The sequence below is a fragment of the Pleurodeles waltl genome, chromosome 2_2 (assembly GCF_031143425.1).
Source record: "Pleurodeles waltl isolate 20211129_DDA chromosome 2_2, aPleWal1.hap1.20221129, whole genome shotgun sequence".
NCBI classification, from domain to species: Eukaryota; Metazoa; Chordata; class Amphibia; order Caudata; family Salamandridae; genus Pleurodeles; species Pleurodeles waltl.
In genome coordinates, this window is record NC_090439.1 from 1069890473 (window position 1) to 1069906551 (window position 16079).

General features: G+C 42.2%; 1 protein-coding gene across 1 annotated transcript in view; it reads right to left on the minus strand.

Annotated features, from left to right (window-relative positions):
• The window catches only part of TRAPPC9 (trafficking protein particle complex subunit 9), a 2294541-nt gene that overhangs the window by 2130172 nt on the left and 148290 nt on the right, over positions 1-16079 (minus strand). The window contains exon 8 of the mRNA XM_069220801.1: positions 13398-13614. Coding sequence (XP_069076902.1) covers positions 13398-13614 — 217 coding nt within the window. The remainder of the gene's footprint in view (positions 1-13397; positions 13615-16079) is intronic.

A 16079-nucleotide genomic window follows, 5' to 3' on the forward strand; every position in this document is an offset into this window, starting at 1 on the left:
TTCACAATGGTAACTCCGAATATGGCCATGTAACATGTCTAAGATCATGGAATTGCCCCCTCTATGCCATCCTGGCATTGTTGGTGCAATCCCATGATCCCACGGGTCTCTAGCACAGACCCTGGCACTGCCAAACTGCCTTTCCCGGGGTTTCACTGCAGCTGCTGCCAACCCCTCAGACAGGTTTCTGCCCTCCTGGGGTCCAGCCAGGCTTGGCCCAGGATGGCAGAACAAAGGACTTCCTCTGAGAGAGGGTGTTACACCCTCTCCCTTTGGAAAATGGTGTGAAGGCAGGGGAGGAGTAACCTCCCCCAGCCTCTGGAAATGCTTTCATGGGCACACATGGTGCCCATTTCTGCATAAGCCAGTCTACACCGGTTCAGGGACCCCTCAGCCCTGCTCTGGCGCGAAACTGGACAAAGGGAAGGGGAGTGACCACTCCCCTGACCTGCACCTCCCCTGGGAGGTGCCCAGAGCTCCTCCAGTGTGCTCCAGACCTCTGCCATCTTGGAAACAGAGGTGCTGCTGGCACACTGGACTGCTCTGAGTGGCCAGGGCCAGCAGGTGACGTCAGAGACTCCTTCTGATAGGCTCCTTCAGGTGTTGCTAGCCTATCTTCTCTCCTAAGTAGCCAAAACCTCTTTTCTGGCTATTTAGGGTCTCTGCTTTGGGGATTTCCTTAGATAACGAATGCAAGAGCTCATCCGAGTTCCTCTGCATCTCTCTCTTCACCTTCTGCCAAGGAATCGACTGCTGACCGTGCTGGAAGCCTGCAAAACTGCAACAAAGTAGCTAAGACAACTACTGCAACTCTGTAACACTGATCCTGCCTCCTTCTCGACTGCTTTCCTGGTGGTGCATGCTGTGGGGGTAGTCTGCCTCCTCTCTGCACTAGAAGCTCCGAAGAAATCTCCCGTGGGTCGACGGAATCGTCCCCCTGCAACCGCAGGCACCAAAGAACTGCATCACCGGTACCCTGGGTCTCCTCTCAGCACGACGAGCGAGGTCCCTTGAATCCAGCAACTCTGTCCAAGTGACTCCCACAGTCCAGTGACTCTTCAGTCCAAGTTTGGTGGAGGTAAGTCCTTGCCTCCCCATGCCAGACTGCATTGATGGGAACCGCGACTTTTGCAGCTACTCCGGCCTCTGTGCACTTCCGGCGGAAATCCTTTGTGCACAGCCAAGCCTGGGTCCACGGCACTCTAACCTGCATTGCACGACTTTCTAAGTGGCCCTCCGGCGACGTGGGACTCCTTTGTGCAACTTCGGGTGAGCACTGTTTCACTCTTCTTCGTAGTGCCTGTTCCGGCACTTCTGTGGGTGCTGCCTGCTTCTGAGAGGGCTCCTTGTCTTGCTCGACGCCCCCTCTGTCCCCAGACGCAATTGGCGACATCCTGGTCCCTCCTGGGCCACAGCAGCATCCAAAGACCCTAACCGCACGATTTGCAGCTAGCAAGGCTTGTTGGCGGTCTTTCGGGGAAAACACTTCTGCACGACTCTCCACGGCGTGGGGGATCCATCCTCCAAAGGGGAAGTTCCTAGCCCTTGTCATTCCTGCAGAATCCTCAGCTTCTAATGTCCAGTAGAAGCTTCTTTGCACCCACAGCTGGCATTTCCTGGGCATCTGCCCATCTCCGACTTGCTTGTGACTTTTGGACTTGGTCCCCTTGTTCCACAGGTACCCTCGACTGGAAATCCATTGTTGTTGCATTGCTGGTTTGTGTCTTTCCTGCAGAATTCCCCTATCACGACTTCTATGTCCTTTGGGGAACTTTAGTGCACTTTGCACTCACTTTTCAGGGACTTGGGGTGGGCTATTTTTCTAACCCTTACTATTTTCTAATAGTCCCAGCGACCCTCTACAAGGTCACATAGGTTTGGGGTCCATTCGTGGTTCGCATTCCACTTTTGGAGTATATGGTTTGTGTTGCCCCTATCCCTATGTGTCCCCATTGCATCCTATTGTAACTATACATTGTTTGCACTGTTTTCTAATACTATTACTGCATATTTTGGTATTGTGTACATATATCTTGTGTATATTTGTTATCCTCATACTGAGGGTACTCACTGAGATACTTTTGGCATATTGTCATAAAAATAAAGTACCTTTATTTTTAGTATATCTGTGTATTGGGTTTTCTTATGATATTGTGCATATGACACTAGTGGTACTGTATGAGCTTCACACGTCTCCTAGTTCAGCCTAAGCTGCTCTGCTAAGCTACCATTATCTATCAGCCTAAGCTGCTAGACACCCTATACACTAATAAGGGATAACTGGGCCTGGTGCAAGGTGTAAGTACCCCTAGGTACTCACTACAAGCCAGTCCAGCCTCCTACATGGGGTTTTTAGGTTTTAGGGTGGGTATGGGTTTTTGGGTGGTAGGGGTTTTTAGGCGGGTATGGGTTTTTGGGCGGTAAGGGCATTTTTCTGTTTTAGGGTGGTATGGGTTTTTTAGGTTTTAGGGTGGGTATGGGTTTTTGGGTGGCAAGGACATTTTTAGGCTTTAGGGAGGGTATGGGTTTTGGAGTGGTAAGGGCATTTTTAGGTTTTAGGATGGGTATGGGGTTTTGGGTGGTAAGGGCATTTTTAGGTTTTAGGGAGGGTATGGCTTTTGGAGTGGTAAGGGCATTTTTAGGTTTTAGGGTGGGTATGGGATTTTGGAGTGGTAAGGGCATTTTTAGGTTTTAGGGTAGGTATGGGTTTTTGGGTGGCAAGGGCACCTTAGGTTTTAGGGTGGGTAAGGTTTTTTAGGTAGCAAGGGATTTTTGAAGTTTGAGGGTGGGTATGGGTTTTTGTATGGTAAGGGCATTTTTAGGTTTTAGGGTGGGTATGGTTTTTTGGGTGGTGAGAAGTGTTTAGGGGGTTATGGGGTATTTAGGGTAAGTATGCGATTTAGGGTGGTAAGGGTATTTTTAGGGTGAGTATGGGTTTTTGGGTGTCAAGGTGATTATTGACACGGGTTCTAGTGCCAGTGTTGTAAAGGCATGCATGGAAAAACGCGTGTGTAGTTCCCTCATATATCCCAATTGGATACTTATCACGGTCAGTCCCCTTCAAGCTTGGGAGCAAAAGTTTCCCAAACTTTTGTTGGTATTCAAACACTCACAGGAGTACACTTCAGAAGTATCCAAAACCTCTGGGGGAGCACTTAGAGACTCTGAGGGTGTCAGACAAAGGACAACGGCAAAGTTCAGGCCAGGGCCCACTTGCCACTGATTAGATGGGAGTCTTCACAGGAATGCCCTCTTCAGCTTTTTCATGTTCTTGGAGCCAACCAGAGGATCAGGTTTATAATCCATGGAGATTTCAGGGGGGAAGGGGCCTCCACTGGTCCTTCTCAAAGGTCACATATATCGAGTGAAGCATGTTCAGTCCACATGGTATCCAACAGTTCAAGCAGTGTTCTGAGGAAGGCTAGGTGAGGATCCAGCTTTATAGGGCACACAAGCCTGTGGTTAAGGAACACCTGTTGTGGGTTCATTTTAGTACCTTGCTCAGGCATATATAATCTAGCTTAGTTTAGGCCTGTGCCCTTTTACCCAGATAATATGCTCTATTGTCATTTATTACATTTTATTAATTAATAAAAATGTATGTTTTGTTTTTCCTAATCAGCTGCTATTCTGCAAGAGCGTTGTTATTATCATTATGCACGACATTTCACATTATGCTCCTGGTCCAAGGTTGACAAGGACCAGTACGAGACCAACACGAGAATGTTTGGCATTGCCGTCACAAGAGCCACGCACACAGTCTAACACTTAGGCACATGCCCAAGTCTGGTCTATTTTGCAGAACAAACACATGCTTTCCTATAAAACACCATGCAGGCCTAAAAGGGGGTTGAGAGGGGTCCTTCCGACCAGGATTCCATCTATGCTGCGTGCCATTTTTCAGCAAGACCTCAGCCTTGTCTCTGCAAGTCGGCTAAGGAGACGAAGGTCAGATCTTCAGCCTAAGGTAATGGGGAGGAAGGTGCTCCTCTCATGGGTTGAATACGTACAGATTGGACTATCACCGCTGTGCTCTAGCTAGATGCTAGGTGTTAGGTAGGAATTCTAAATACATGTTTGTTGTAATATGTTGGGATTGTTCATCGTTTTCACACCAACCATCACAATCCTAATTTTGTTATGCCTCATTATCCTAATAATTGCAGTTCATATATTTTATTGTAGATTGCAGTCTTTTCAATAAATGTATTGAAAACTACTCTGCATCTCTTCATTACCTATGTGTGTATGAGACCTTTTGCTAACAAAAGAAAGGGGTGAGATCTGTTCACCGCGACTTCCCAGAGAGGTCACTAGAGTGTCTTGCAATAGGCTACCATAGGTCACCTTTCCTTCTTTGGTTGGGTGAGGTGCTGCTAGAAAGCCTAGTAGGGTTGGGCCTGCATCCGCCAACTGGTGTGGGAATGACTCAGTCACCCACAAGCCCCGAATCCAGCAGTCTCGTTCAAATAACGAGAGTCCTATGACACACCTTAAGACACTCATAGTTCCACTCTGAGCAATTCAGTCAATGTTCCCGGCATTCACCTATTTACATATGAAGTAGTTCCTATATGCTCAACTGCAAACAGTACCAAACTTCATTGACACAACAAATCCAGGATGGTCAAGGTCTTTAGCCACACTAAACCTAGGCTCTGAGGGTAGGTGGGTGGGTGAGTGAGGACTGTAATATGGCAATTCCAGTGTCCTCCAACATCTAACAATAAACTCAGGTCTGAAGCCGTCGCTGTACTCACAATAAAAACAGAGATGGAAGTCTGGCATGTCCAAAGCAATGTCTTTTCACCAAAAATCACAGAATACACAAGAATTGCCCAGACATACCGTTTGCTCCCTGTGAAAGGCGGGACAGTTGTACATGTGCATCAGACACACCTGTCATGCAGGATTAGACACTGTGGTGTCCATCGGAGGGGCATACTCCCCATCCTGAATATTCTGTGGAGCTCAGTGGAGTCAGCACTGCACATTCAGGTCAGCCTATTGTGTGCAGTTGGGAGGAATTACACCTCCTTCACACCTCTTCCCAGGCTGAACACAGATTGGGAGTCGGCAGAGGCTAATACCTTATAACCTTCTGATAGTTGAGGCAGGTAAAGAGAAACGTTCTAAAGGTTGATTATCCTTAATATTTATACTAAATATAACTTTGCCATTGAATTTGATTTGTAATAACTATTAAAACATAGTGGGTTAATTATTTTCTAGCTGGTCTCTTTCCCAAGATACAATATTCATGTTTTAATCTGTACTCTGGTTTGCTACACAGGGCAGCTAGGCCAGCCACAGTGAACATTGCTTTTATTGCCCTGTCACTGTACGGACATAGCATTAATTCAATACATCTCCTACTTTTAAATACCACACTCCCCACCTTGTGGCTGCAAAGCTTCTAAAGGGGTGACTTAATAATATTTAAAGGAGAGTTCCTACCTGTTAAAAAGGGTTTCTCACAGGTCGCACTGTAAGTTTAAACTGCAGCCTTTGGCCTTGTATGGATACCCTGCATTGTTTCTGGGTTTGCAGCTTAATTATGATTGCCTCAAAGGTAAATGTTTAAAAACATGCATCATTCCTTCCTCACTCTGCTATTGTCCAGGTGCTGCATGATGAATTAGTATCGGTTTTTTTACACAATGATGCCTAGACCATATTTTATTATGCTAATTAAATAAAAGCATACTAACATGTTTGACTGGTCTGTTTGTGAATAATTACACACAGACAAGCTCTTAAAATCATTTGGTTTATGGTACTTTGCCACGTATGCCTTGATTTTGGGTTAAAGATTAGATACAACTTAAAATGGACAAGAATCATAAAACAAATTGTTTTCATCGAGTGTTCAGAATTGGAACTATGACTCTGGTAAAAAGGATTTTCAACTATGGGCACAGTTTAAAATCTCTTTAGGAGTCAGTTAATATTTAACATCTAATCCTGATCCTAACCTTAAGCAGTTATTTTTGAAGCTGTGGCTTGGCCTAAGTATAATTTCCAGCTTTGGTATGTGGACTGATGATACTTATTACTTATCTAAACAATGTTTCTAATCTTACGCAAGAATTGTTTATTTGCCCAAAGTTTAAGAAAACAAGGAGGCATATTCTAGGATACTTATTCAATCCTAATTCTATAAAAACTACTAAATCCGCAATAGTTTCCCCTCATCACAACTTCCTTTGCTTTGCTTGTGGGATATTATCTGAGACAGCTACAAAGGAATTCATAATGTACATGCATTTTTAATATTGGTTCATATTGATGTAGCAGAGGTATGACTATATTTTTGTCACAGTATAGCCTTAAACGTGACCATGTATTTATTAAAGTGCATTAATGTCCAACAGTAAAGTGTAAAATGATGCATTGAAGACACATATTGATGTGCATTCACAGTAGATTAATATAATGAAAGTGATGTGGTATGGAACTAAAATTATATGCATACAAATTGGCTTTGAAATTTTCTGTTACTTAATAATGATAATTACGAGCTAGCATTGAAACGATTATGAATATCTATTCTTAACTCCTAAATCCCACCTATGTATTTTGGCTCAATGTAGTTCTATGGCAAAGTGACAGATGTAAATGTAAATGTTATCCTTCACTTCTAAATGTTTAACATGAATTTTGAATACTATGGGCCTGATTCTAACTTTGGAGGACGGTGTTAAACCGTCCCAAAAGTGGCGGATATACCACCTACCGTATTACGAGTCCATTATATCCTATGGAACTCGTAATACGGTAGGTGGTATATCCGCCACTTTTGGGACGGTTTAACACCGTCCTCCAAAGTTAGAATCAGGCCCTATATCCTAATGACAAATACATATGTTTTGATATTAAATGAATTCATTTGAATTACTGAGATGTGCTGTATAGTTCTATTGCTTAGCTTAGCCACAGTAGTTATTAGGCTGATGACAAAGCAGAATTTGTGAGAAAATGCCCTTTCACTTACTAACGTGACATTTCTTTTAGGTTCCGTTCACATGAAATGGTAGTTTATGTTTCATCAGAATCCATTCTCATCCCATATTTCTTGGTCAATCAAATGCCCTATTGTTTTATGCTCCAAAAGTGTCTTTGGCTAAGGCACAGGGAGAAACTATGGAAAACTTAATTACAATTGCTGCAAAGACTGCTACAGGAGTAGATGATGTACCTCTTTCCAATGACAGTAATGAGAATCTTCATGGATGTTGCCGATGTTCAACATGTGATGTCCCCTGATTGGATGATGGATTTGTTCGATCCCTAATTAAAACCTTTTCAACAAATCAGAACATTTTGTGGATTTCAATTTACTGTTCCCTGATGAGCTTGTGGCATACTTTCCCTGATTTTGAGGAGCTGCAGTCTTTTCTTTTTGCACAACTTGAGCCTTCAAACCTTGCCCCGACCCCATAGACTCTAGGTCATTCTCTCCCTTATGCTGATGACCAAAAGACTTTTACATCTTTTTGCCCGTAGTCACTGCTGTTGGTGACTCTGCATGGACTCTATTTTTCATTTTCCTATGGACCTCCTACATACTGATTGTATTTATGATAAAACCATCCTCCATGCAGAAGCTTAGATTTAGGATTTTTCTGACCCTGTGGGAAGACTCGTAGCAGAGCTTTTAAATGCTGCCATTTTTCTTTTTACTTATTTTACAGCTTTAGTTAGTTTGCAGATGGTGGAGATGTCACTCTTCCATATTATTTTTGCCCTACCTTTGCTTTTTATATTTTGTCCTCGAAACTGATTTGCCCAGCACATGTCAGCTAGTGACAATAGTAAGCATTTCTTAATTTCTGACTAACTTGATGCATTTTAATATGCTTCTATGTTGCAAAGAAGTGGTCTACATGTATTTAGTCACCACCAAATTGTATTGTTCATTTTCTGTGTGGCATGTATCGAGTGTTTAGTTTGCTTAAGGTAGATAAAGCTTTGTTTCTTTCAAAGACATAGTCATCCTATGGTGATATTGTACCTTTGTAGTCTGCTTTTGAGAATTGCTTACATTAGTTTGTTCAGTAGTTTGTAATAAAGCCTGTTTTTAATTTGGTCTTTGTTTTCCTTGTGTGGCCCCATTTTCCACACTGTAAATCTGGAAGTATTTTTGTTTGATTTGTAATTGCCAACTATCTTTTATGTCCAGATGGGGGAAAAGATTGTCGACTTCACTTGAAGCATTTACCCAAGTGTAAAATGCTCCAGCAATATATTATTTGTGAGACTTTTTTTGTTAATGGTTACATTAACATTGTAGTCCAGTAATTCCCTATGCAGATCGATGGCGGATCGGCCTTCTCCCACCCCACTCCCAGAGACCATCATGTTTTTTTTTTCCTTCCTCTTCTTTCCTTTTCCTCTGTCGACATATGTACAGAGATGGTGGTTGTGGGGATATTTCCATGTGACTATTTTGACCCGTGTGATGCACTTTATCTACCTGGCTTCGAATGCTGATGTTTCTTGTAAAAAAAATTAAAAAAAACATTATAGTTTAGTTGTTCTTAACCTGTGGTCTGGGGATGCCAGGGCCTAGTTAGGGGGTCCATGACTGCTTAAAAAATTAAATAATATTAACAGTTAATAAAGTGTATACAAAAAAGAAGCAAAATGTACAATTGAAAAAATGTAAATAAATGTGAAGGAATTTGAAATTAGAGGATTACATTTTAGTTAGTATTCTCAAGATGATTTGTGGGTGAAGTGCAAGTGCATCAGACAGAATATACTGCAGAGGATGAGTGGCCTCAATTAAATCTAGAAAAGCTCCAGTCTTTCTTTTAAAATTAAAAATGCGTTTTCATATTTGTTTGCAAATGGAAAAAAATGTAATTATTTGCATATTTGTTTGAAGAATGCTTGTTTCTGTGTTGTTTTGTGTATTGTTTTGTAGTTTAAATCATCGAAAATGCTTAGGCCAGGGCCCCCGGTTACCAGAAATGTCTTAGTGGGAGTCCCCGAATTCCAATAATGATTAAGTGGGGGTCCACAGAAGTCAAAAGGTTAAGAACCACTGTTAAAGCCCAACAAACATACTTATAAATACAAGAGTAGCCTGTCTTCAAGTTTTCAACCTGTAACATGCATTTCTGCTCAAGCCTTTGTCAGGACTGGGAGGTTGGGATGGGTGTATTGGTTAAGAAAAATGAATATATGACTTTTGATAACTTACAGTGAAGCTGTTAGTGTTTTTTTGTGTTCACTATCCTACTGATAAGTTTACTCTCGACTAATATACTTCGGGTGGGCAGATTATTCAGCTCTAAATTATTTTTTCTTTCATACTGCACCATATTTGTTTGCTCCTCTGAAAACAGAAACTGATCCATACCTGTGTATAGTATGTCTAGTGGTGGCTTTTATTTTGGTACTTCAAAGGTTTTTACCAGTTCCTAAAACAGAAGGGCACATCTTTGTTAGAGGAATATGTGTCTGAAATTATGTTGCTCTATTTCTGTTTACCTTCTGTGAACGTCTGCCTACATTTGCCGATTTCTCAGATTACATACTGTTTCTTTCCATTTTGATCAATGCATGTTCAGATTTGGTTTACAGTTTCAACTGTAACCGCAGGTTGCACGGACACTGCAATATGCACATTTTCACCTACTCAAAGACTGTCCACACATATCATCAACTGCCAAGTCAGATACCTCAGGTCCTTCTCATATCTGACCCAGTTACAGGTAAGCGGTACTCAGACTAACATCCCATATAGGCTGGATATCAAACGTTTGGTCCCTGCAGTAATACACTCATTTCCTTACACAGGTACAACTTCACAAGACTCCTAGTTTCTCCGGGAGCAAACATATAACCTAACATGTTCAATGTGCATCTGTGATGGAGATTTCCCGATCTTTTGAGAGGCTTAGAGGAGAAGCATGTGTGATAGATGGAAAGAGAATTGCAAGTACAAGTGGAATGAACAGATGTCAATACCAACTCCCTTAGCAATCTGATATTTGTAGCAACGCTGTTATGGAGATCTTGAAATAACACATCCAAGGGGCGAGACCAGTGTGAAGCTTTAGAGAGCTTGAAAATAGTTCTTGTACATTGCTAGTTGGAGATGAAATTCCAGTGATAAAAATGGAATGAGCCCAGGCAGTAGGATGATTTTGGTAAGGTGCAGAGTCCCTAAGAGATGCTTTAGTAGAGGTGTACACCTTCCTGGTCACGGAAAGATCATGAAGATGTTTCATAAACATAACCTTGAATTCTAGGGTAGAAGAATCCATTTATTACACAATCCTTACCAGATATATCTTGCACAAATACGAGATTTTATGCCATACCAAGGTCTGACCTATAAAACCTTTCCTCATCAATCTGGCTAGAGTCCATTTCATTACAGCTGGAATTTCCCTTGTTGGCTAGCTTTTGGCATTTGAAACAATATATCTCATATTAATGGCTGAAGAAGGGTAAATATTTTACATTGAACACTAAAGTGTATGATTTATCCATGGGGGTGGAAAGGGTACAGGAAGTGTGCAGAACTGGTGTCAATCGCCTTTTGGGAACAGCTGCCCAGAGCAGATGCTGGCAACTGAAGGACATGTTGTGGACCAATGAAAGAGGATCAATCAGAAGAAGCCAAATTGATGGTCATCTAATCCACCTGGGCTCCTGCAGATGGAGAGGCTTAGAGGGGAGAGCTACACATATGGACAGTTCCTTCATGAACATGTGGAAAGCACCCTCTTATTTATGTGTTTTTATGGCAAATGTAATCTGATACAAAATGCAGACCCTGATGCAATGCAGGGAATTGCAGCATAGAGAGGGAGGTCAATTCCACATACCGCTCAATTTATGCACATCATAATGCAGTTGGACACAGCAGATGCGTTTTTGGGGTTATATAGTTTAATTAAAGATATTTGAGGGGGCGTTCAGTAAAAGGTCCATGGGTAAACTAGGACTTATTTCTTGGGATGACTATATTGTGGTATTGTATTGCACCCTCCAAATAGTTACATCTCCAGCACTTAATGACTAACGCACTCCAACACTATGAGATACTATACTCTTAACTCTTGCCAATGACAATGTGATCTGGACAAGATCTTCAATAAAAGCTGTTAGTGAGCAAAGAAAAGGCAAGTCAAGGTGTGGCTCACTGTTAACTTTACAGAATCAACACTTCTTCCCCTCAGAATACATCATTGGCCTTGTAACTGCGTTCTCAGTCTAGTTCTCCGTCTAGTCTTCACAGTAAGGCTGGAATGATCTTTGAGTACCTGGAAACACATCCAAGGGCTCTTAAAATGCTGCTATTTTAATGTGTAAAATTTTAACTCCAAGACCCAAATTAAATTTGTGTTTAAGATTTGTGACAGTGAAAGCACTCACCTAGATGCACAAAAATTAAAAAAGGCACAATGACTGCAGCGACTTAACTAAGTACTTGCCCTCTCATCATTCAGGATATGATGCAAGACCTCTAATTAATGAAGAATACGCTTTGTTTCGTTATTGGGCAGAGCATCACTTTATAAAATGATTACGCTCCCAAAATTTCTATATATGTTGCAAAATACTTTATACCAAATGTAAGAGTTCTTCCAGGCAACGGATGCGGTGATGAGACAGCTGCAGTGGAAAAGGTGGTCTCCCAAAATAGCTCTATCAACCCCGACAAGGAACACTTATGACAGGGCATTGCACTCACGGATCAAACTGTATAATGGGGGAGCCCAGCTTCAAGAAGTGAATGAATGGGGTTTAGTTTCCCAATAGGTCCCGGCATCACGGGCAGATAGATAAAGTATGGTGGTGAGGGCTAACCACAACAGCTCTAATGTAGGGGCAGGTTCAGGGGGGATCTGACCCCGACGGAGGCACTGGGTAAAATATGGAGGAAAGCCATATGAGGGACAGGAGGGAGTAGTGACACTGGAAAACCACTTATGGGAATCGGCCGTTTTGGCAGATCTACGGTCCCAGAGAGGAGAAGGCATTGGGATATACTGGGCATTTCAAAGCTGGGGGACATATGGGACTCCCAGAATCTTCTCCAATTCAAAGACCTGAAAGAACATTACGAACAATCGGAAACAGCGTTACCGGTACACCCAGGGGAAAACATGTCCTGAGGGGATGCAGGGACAGATTCCTGGATGTGCTTGAGGAAACACCATTAGAATTTAGGATACTGGCAACACCGTTCCACATAAACACCATTTCCCAGAATTACAAAACACTTGTGAGTAATACCTAGCCCAACCTTATGGCATTCAAGGATAGGTACCCCATGAAGACGATACTGGGGAGCGGTCTGTCGAAATCCACAGGAGGTAGCCATCAGAGCAGTACAAGATTTTACATCATACATACTACACAAGTACCAGGTTGCATCGCATGGGGAGTACAGACATACACTGCTGCCTTAGAGACTGTTGTCAATCTGGCACAACTCTCTAAACACTTTGGGAATGTACATGCGTACAGACACTTTGGTCAACGGTGAGCCGTCGAATTTCCTCAGCAATGCGGGAAGACCTGTCACTTGGGTCCCCCGGCTATACTTGGCATTTAGGGGAAGCAGACCATGTCAAAATGTAATTTACTATGGCACAATCTGACCCGCAGGGTGGCCAGGAGAGATAATGTTAAACTGTGGGGCAGCCCGGAGATCCCAGGAGTGGAACAGCCGACTAGATATATGGACTGGTGTATGTTGGCAGAGAAATCCATATACATATCACATGGCTGTCCCCAAAAGTTTGATAAGGTGTAGGGCACTCCCCGGAGGTAATTCCGAGATATGGGTAACCTGATTCAGTAGGTGGTGGCATGGAAGTGGTTGCTTTGCAGCCATGGATTGTAAAGGAGGGCATTCTGATGGGGGGAGGGGTGGGGAAATGTGTTCTGTGTAGGATCCTGTTCAAAGGGTAAGGTTTCCTTTTTTTCTGTCCAACTCTCCTCAAAATACTTTTTATATGTAAAGCCTCATGTTGGACTGTTGCTCAGTTTGAATGGTTTATTATAATTTGAATCTCTGTAACTTTTATAAAAAGATGTCCAAAACAAATAAAAAATACGCTTTGCAAATGTATCCTTCAATTATGTAACCGAAATTCGGGTTCTTCAATTACTTGCTATAGATGGTCTTGATAGAGCATGCCTGGAAATCAATCAAAATATATATAATCTAAATTAAAACAAAACTTAATTGTTGTCCAAGGTATTACTAAAAACAAAGATGTAAGTGGTCCCTCTCTAGTGGATTTTCAAAGAGGTAAAGTCAATCAATCTGACACACCCTTTCCATATCCCTGGATGCCACTAACATGAAGTAGGTACCTGCACTACTTTTTTTAGTTTATACCAATGACCAATGCCCTCATGCTTACCCTTACTGAAATCTTTGGGATCGAGGGAGAGGCTGTAACCAGGAAGTGTCTCCAGGAGAAGTTTATAGCAGGCCCTCCAGCCCGGATCGGATATGCTTGGTGCCACGCATTGCATCGCTGCCACACGTTTGAAGAAAGCGGATTTTCTGTGGAACCCAATGAGCTCGTACAGCTCAGATAGGATGCTGTAGCGCTGGATTTTCTCTTCCTCTGAAAGCTTCACCACAGTAAGATAAACAGGAAAAAATGTAAGCCTTCTCATTGAAAGAACACATCCCATAACAAGTCCTCAAACGCGGTTAGACAAGTAACTGAATATGGCATAAGACACTTCATTTATCAGTACCTCTGTGGATCTACAAAACTCCAGAGTGTAACACTTCTCAAAACAAAGTTTGATTTGTGATGCACAAGTTAGTAATAGTATACAACAGTAGACCCACTGAGACCATGCGTGACCCACCAAGCCTTGCATTTGTCAGTGCTATATCCATTGTGCAGTTCACCTTCACAATATGAAACCCAGGTTGTATGGTCACAACAGTAGACCCACTGGAATCATGCATAATGCACCATGCCTTGCACTTGTCAGTGACCTTCACAATATGAAACCCAGGCTGTATGATCACAACAGTAGACACACTGGAATCATGCATAATGCACCATGCCTTGCATTTGTCAGTGACCTTCACAATATGAAACCCAGGTTGTATGGCCACTTTGTCCAGTGACATGTCTGTATTCACTATTTACAACTAAACACTATATTACACGATATGGGGCAACACATGCGGCATCAAATGTTGCTCAAGTTCTAAAATGCCATGAGACAAATCCCAAGTATTTTCTTTGATAGAAGACCATATTAACTACACATCTTCTGGGCTTTGGTCGCAATCACAACGTGGCTCGGTAAACTGTAATACTACAGTGACTTTCTTTAATTGAGATTGGAATCCATCGTACTGTACTGCGGTTGCACTGAAGCGCATTAGCGGATAGAGAGCACACTATACGATAGGGTGTGCTTTGTTGGAAGACTGCGGAATTGTAGCGTGGTCTATACGGGTAGTGTTTTGGTGCCCTGCGTGATGACCAGAGTACAGTGACATTGCTCACTGTGCTTCAGCATGTAGTGGAGAGAAGAACGAGGGATAGAACACACAAGCTTTATATTAATTTATTGTTCTGTGTGGTTGGTAGGGTGTGGGTTACAACTGCAGCCGGTTGTAGGACTATCATGTAAATCTGCTTTATTTTAGCATGTTAGCGCGTTAACACAAAATTAAGCTTTTTAAACATGAAGTGGGGCCAGCCTTACCACATGTAAATGACTTGTGGATTAGAAAGGTGTGAAGAACTACGTAGTCACAATGAAACTAACATACTACATGTTTACAATCCATGTTTAAGAAAACACAAACTCACCAAAAGTCAATGATGTGTTTACCGGCACCCTCGAGACAGAACAACTGTCTTGGGGAGATGGAGAAATGGATATCCTGCAATTAGCTCCAACTGAAAGCTCAAAAGATAGCATATGTTGGGGCTTCCCAAACTAAGGTGCAATCTTGTGCCTTTCAATTGATCAAATCAAATGCCTGCTTACAGAATTTGTCAACCAGTTCATATAAGACATTATTATTCCTTAAATAATCCACTGCCCAGGTAAAAAAGGAATCTTTACACATTCACTAACAACTTAAAAATTGGCATCTTAAATTAAGTCACTTACAGAAATTTGTTCTAAATTCAGCTATAATTCCCACAATGGATGTACCATTAATGAATGTGATGTGAATGGTTTTCACAAAACAATCTTTTATCTTAAAAAATTTCTGACAAAACTGGTCCAGGCCCATCATGAATAATAGTGATCGTGCATTGCAGCAAAGACGGGTATTTAAACAGGTGCTGAAGCTGTATAATGTAAAAATATTTAACTGCACACAAACTGACACTGCGACACCCCCTTAGATAAATTTCAGACATGGTGAAATAAATATTAACAGGTGACGTGAATAATATACAACTACAAGGTCCACAATGCAACGAGAATCTAGACAGAGGAAGGGCCAGCAATGCCCTGGTACGCATCTGAAAGATACTGATGCCGGTTTGCCGCATGCAGGGACAACCCATGCATTCAGATTGGTGGATTTAGAGGCGCCATCTTGCTCTTGTAACCAGAACAGGAAGGTGGCTTCATTAGTCACTTGAGATGAAAAGTCAGGAGATTTCAGGGCTGCTATCATTAAGGAGGTCTGTATTTCTGGATTGTGTTCCAGGTTGCCTTTCAGAATTTGCTCACATTTAGGCGGCTGCAGATCACATGCTATGGCGCGCCAGCGGCACTCTTACAACGTCAGAAGAGATGAGGAGGCTGTTTCTAACTAGCTTTTCTAACATCCATGAGTGAAGTGCGGAAGGAAGAAGTCTGAGTGCAAGGGCATGGGCATCCCTTCAATGGTACTCCTTAGCATGCCAGTTTACTTTTGCTGTTTGCAAATTTGTTGGTTTACAAATTCATAAGTTATTAATATATTTTTATTCCATCTTGGTGGAACGCAAATGGAGCTAGTAAGAAAACCTGCGCCGGCAGCACTGCACTCTGCCGTTTCTACGATTTTTACAACAACAAAAAAATACATATGTGCATATTGTGGCTTTCAGTCAGCATTC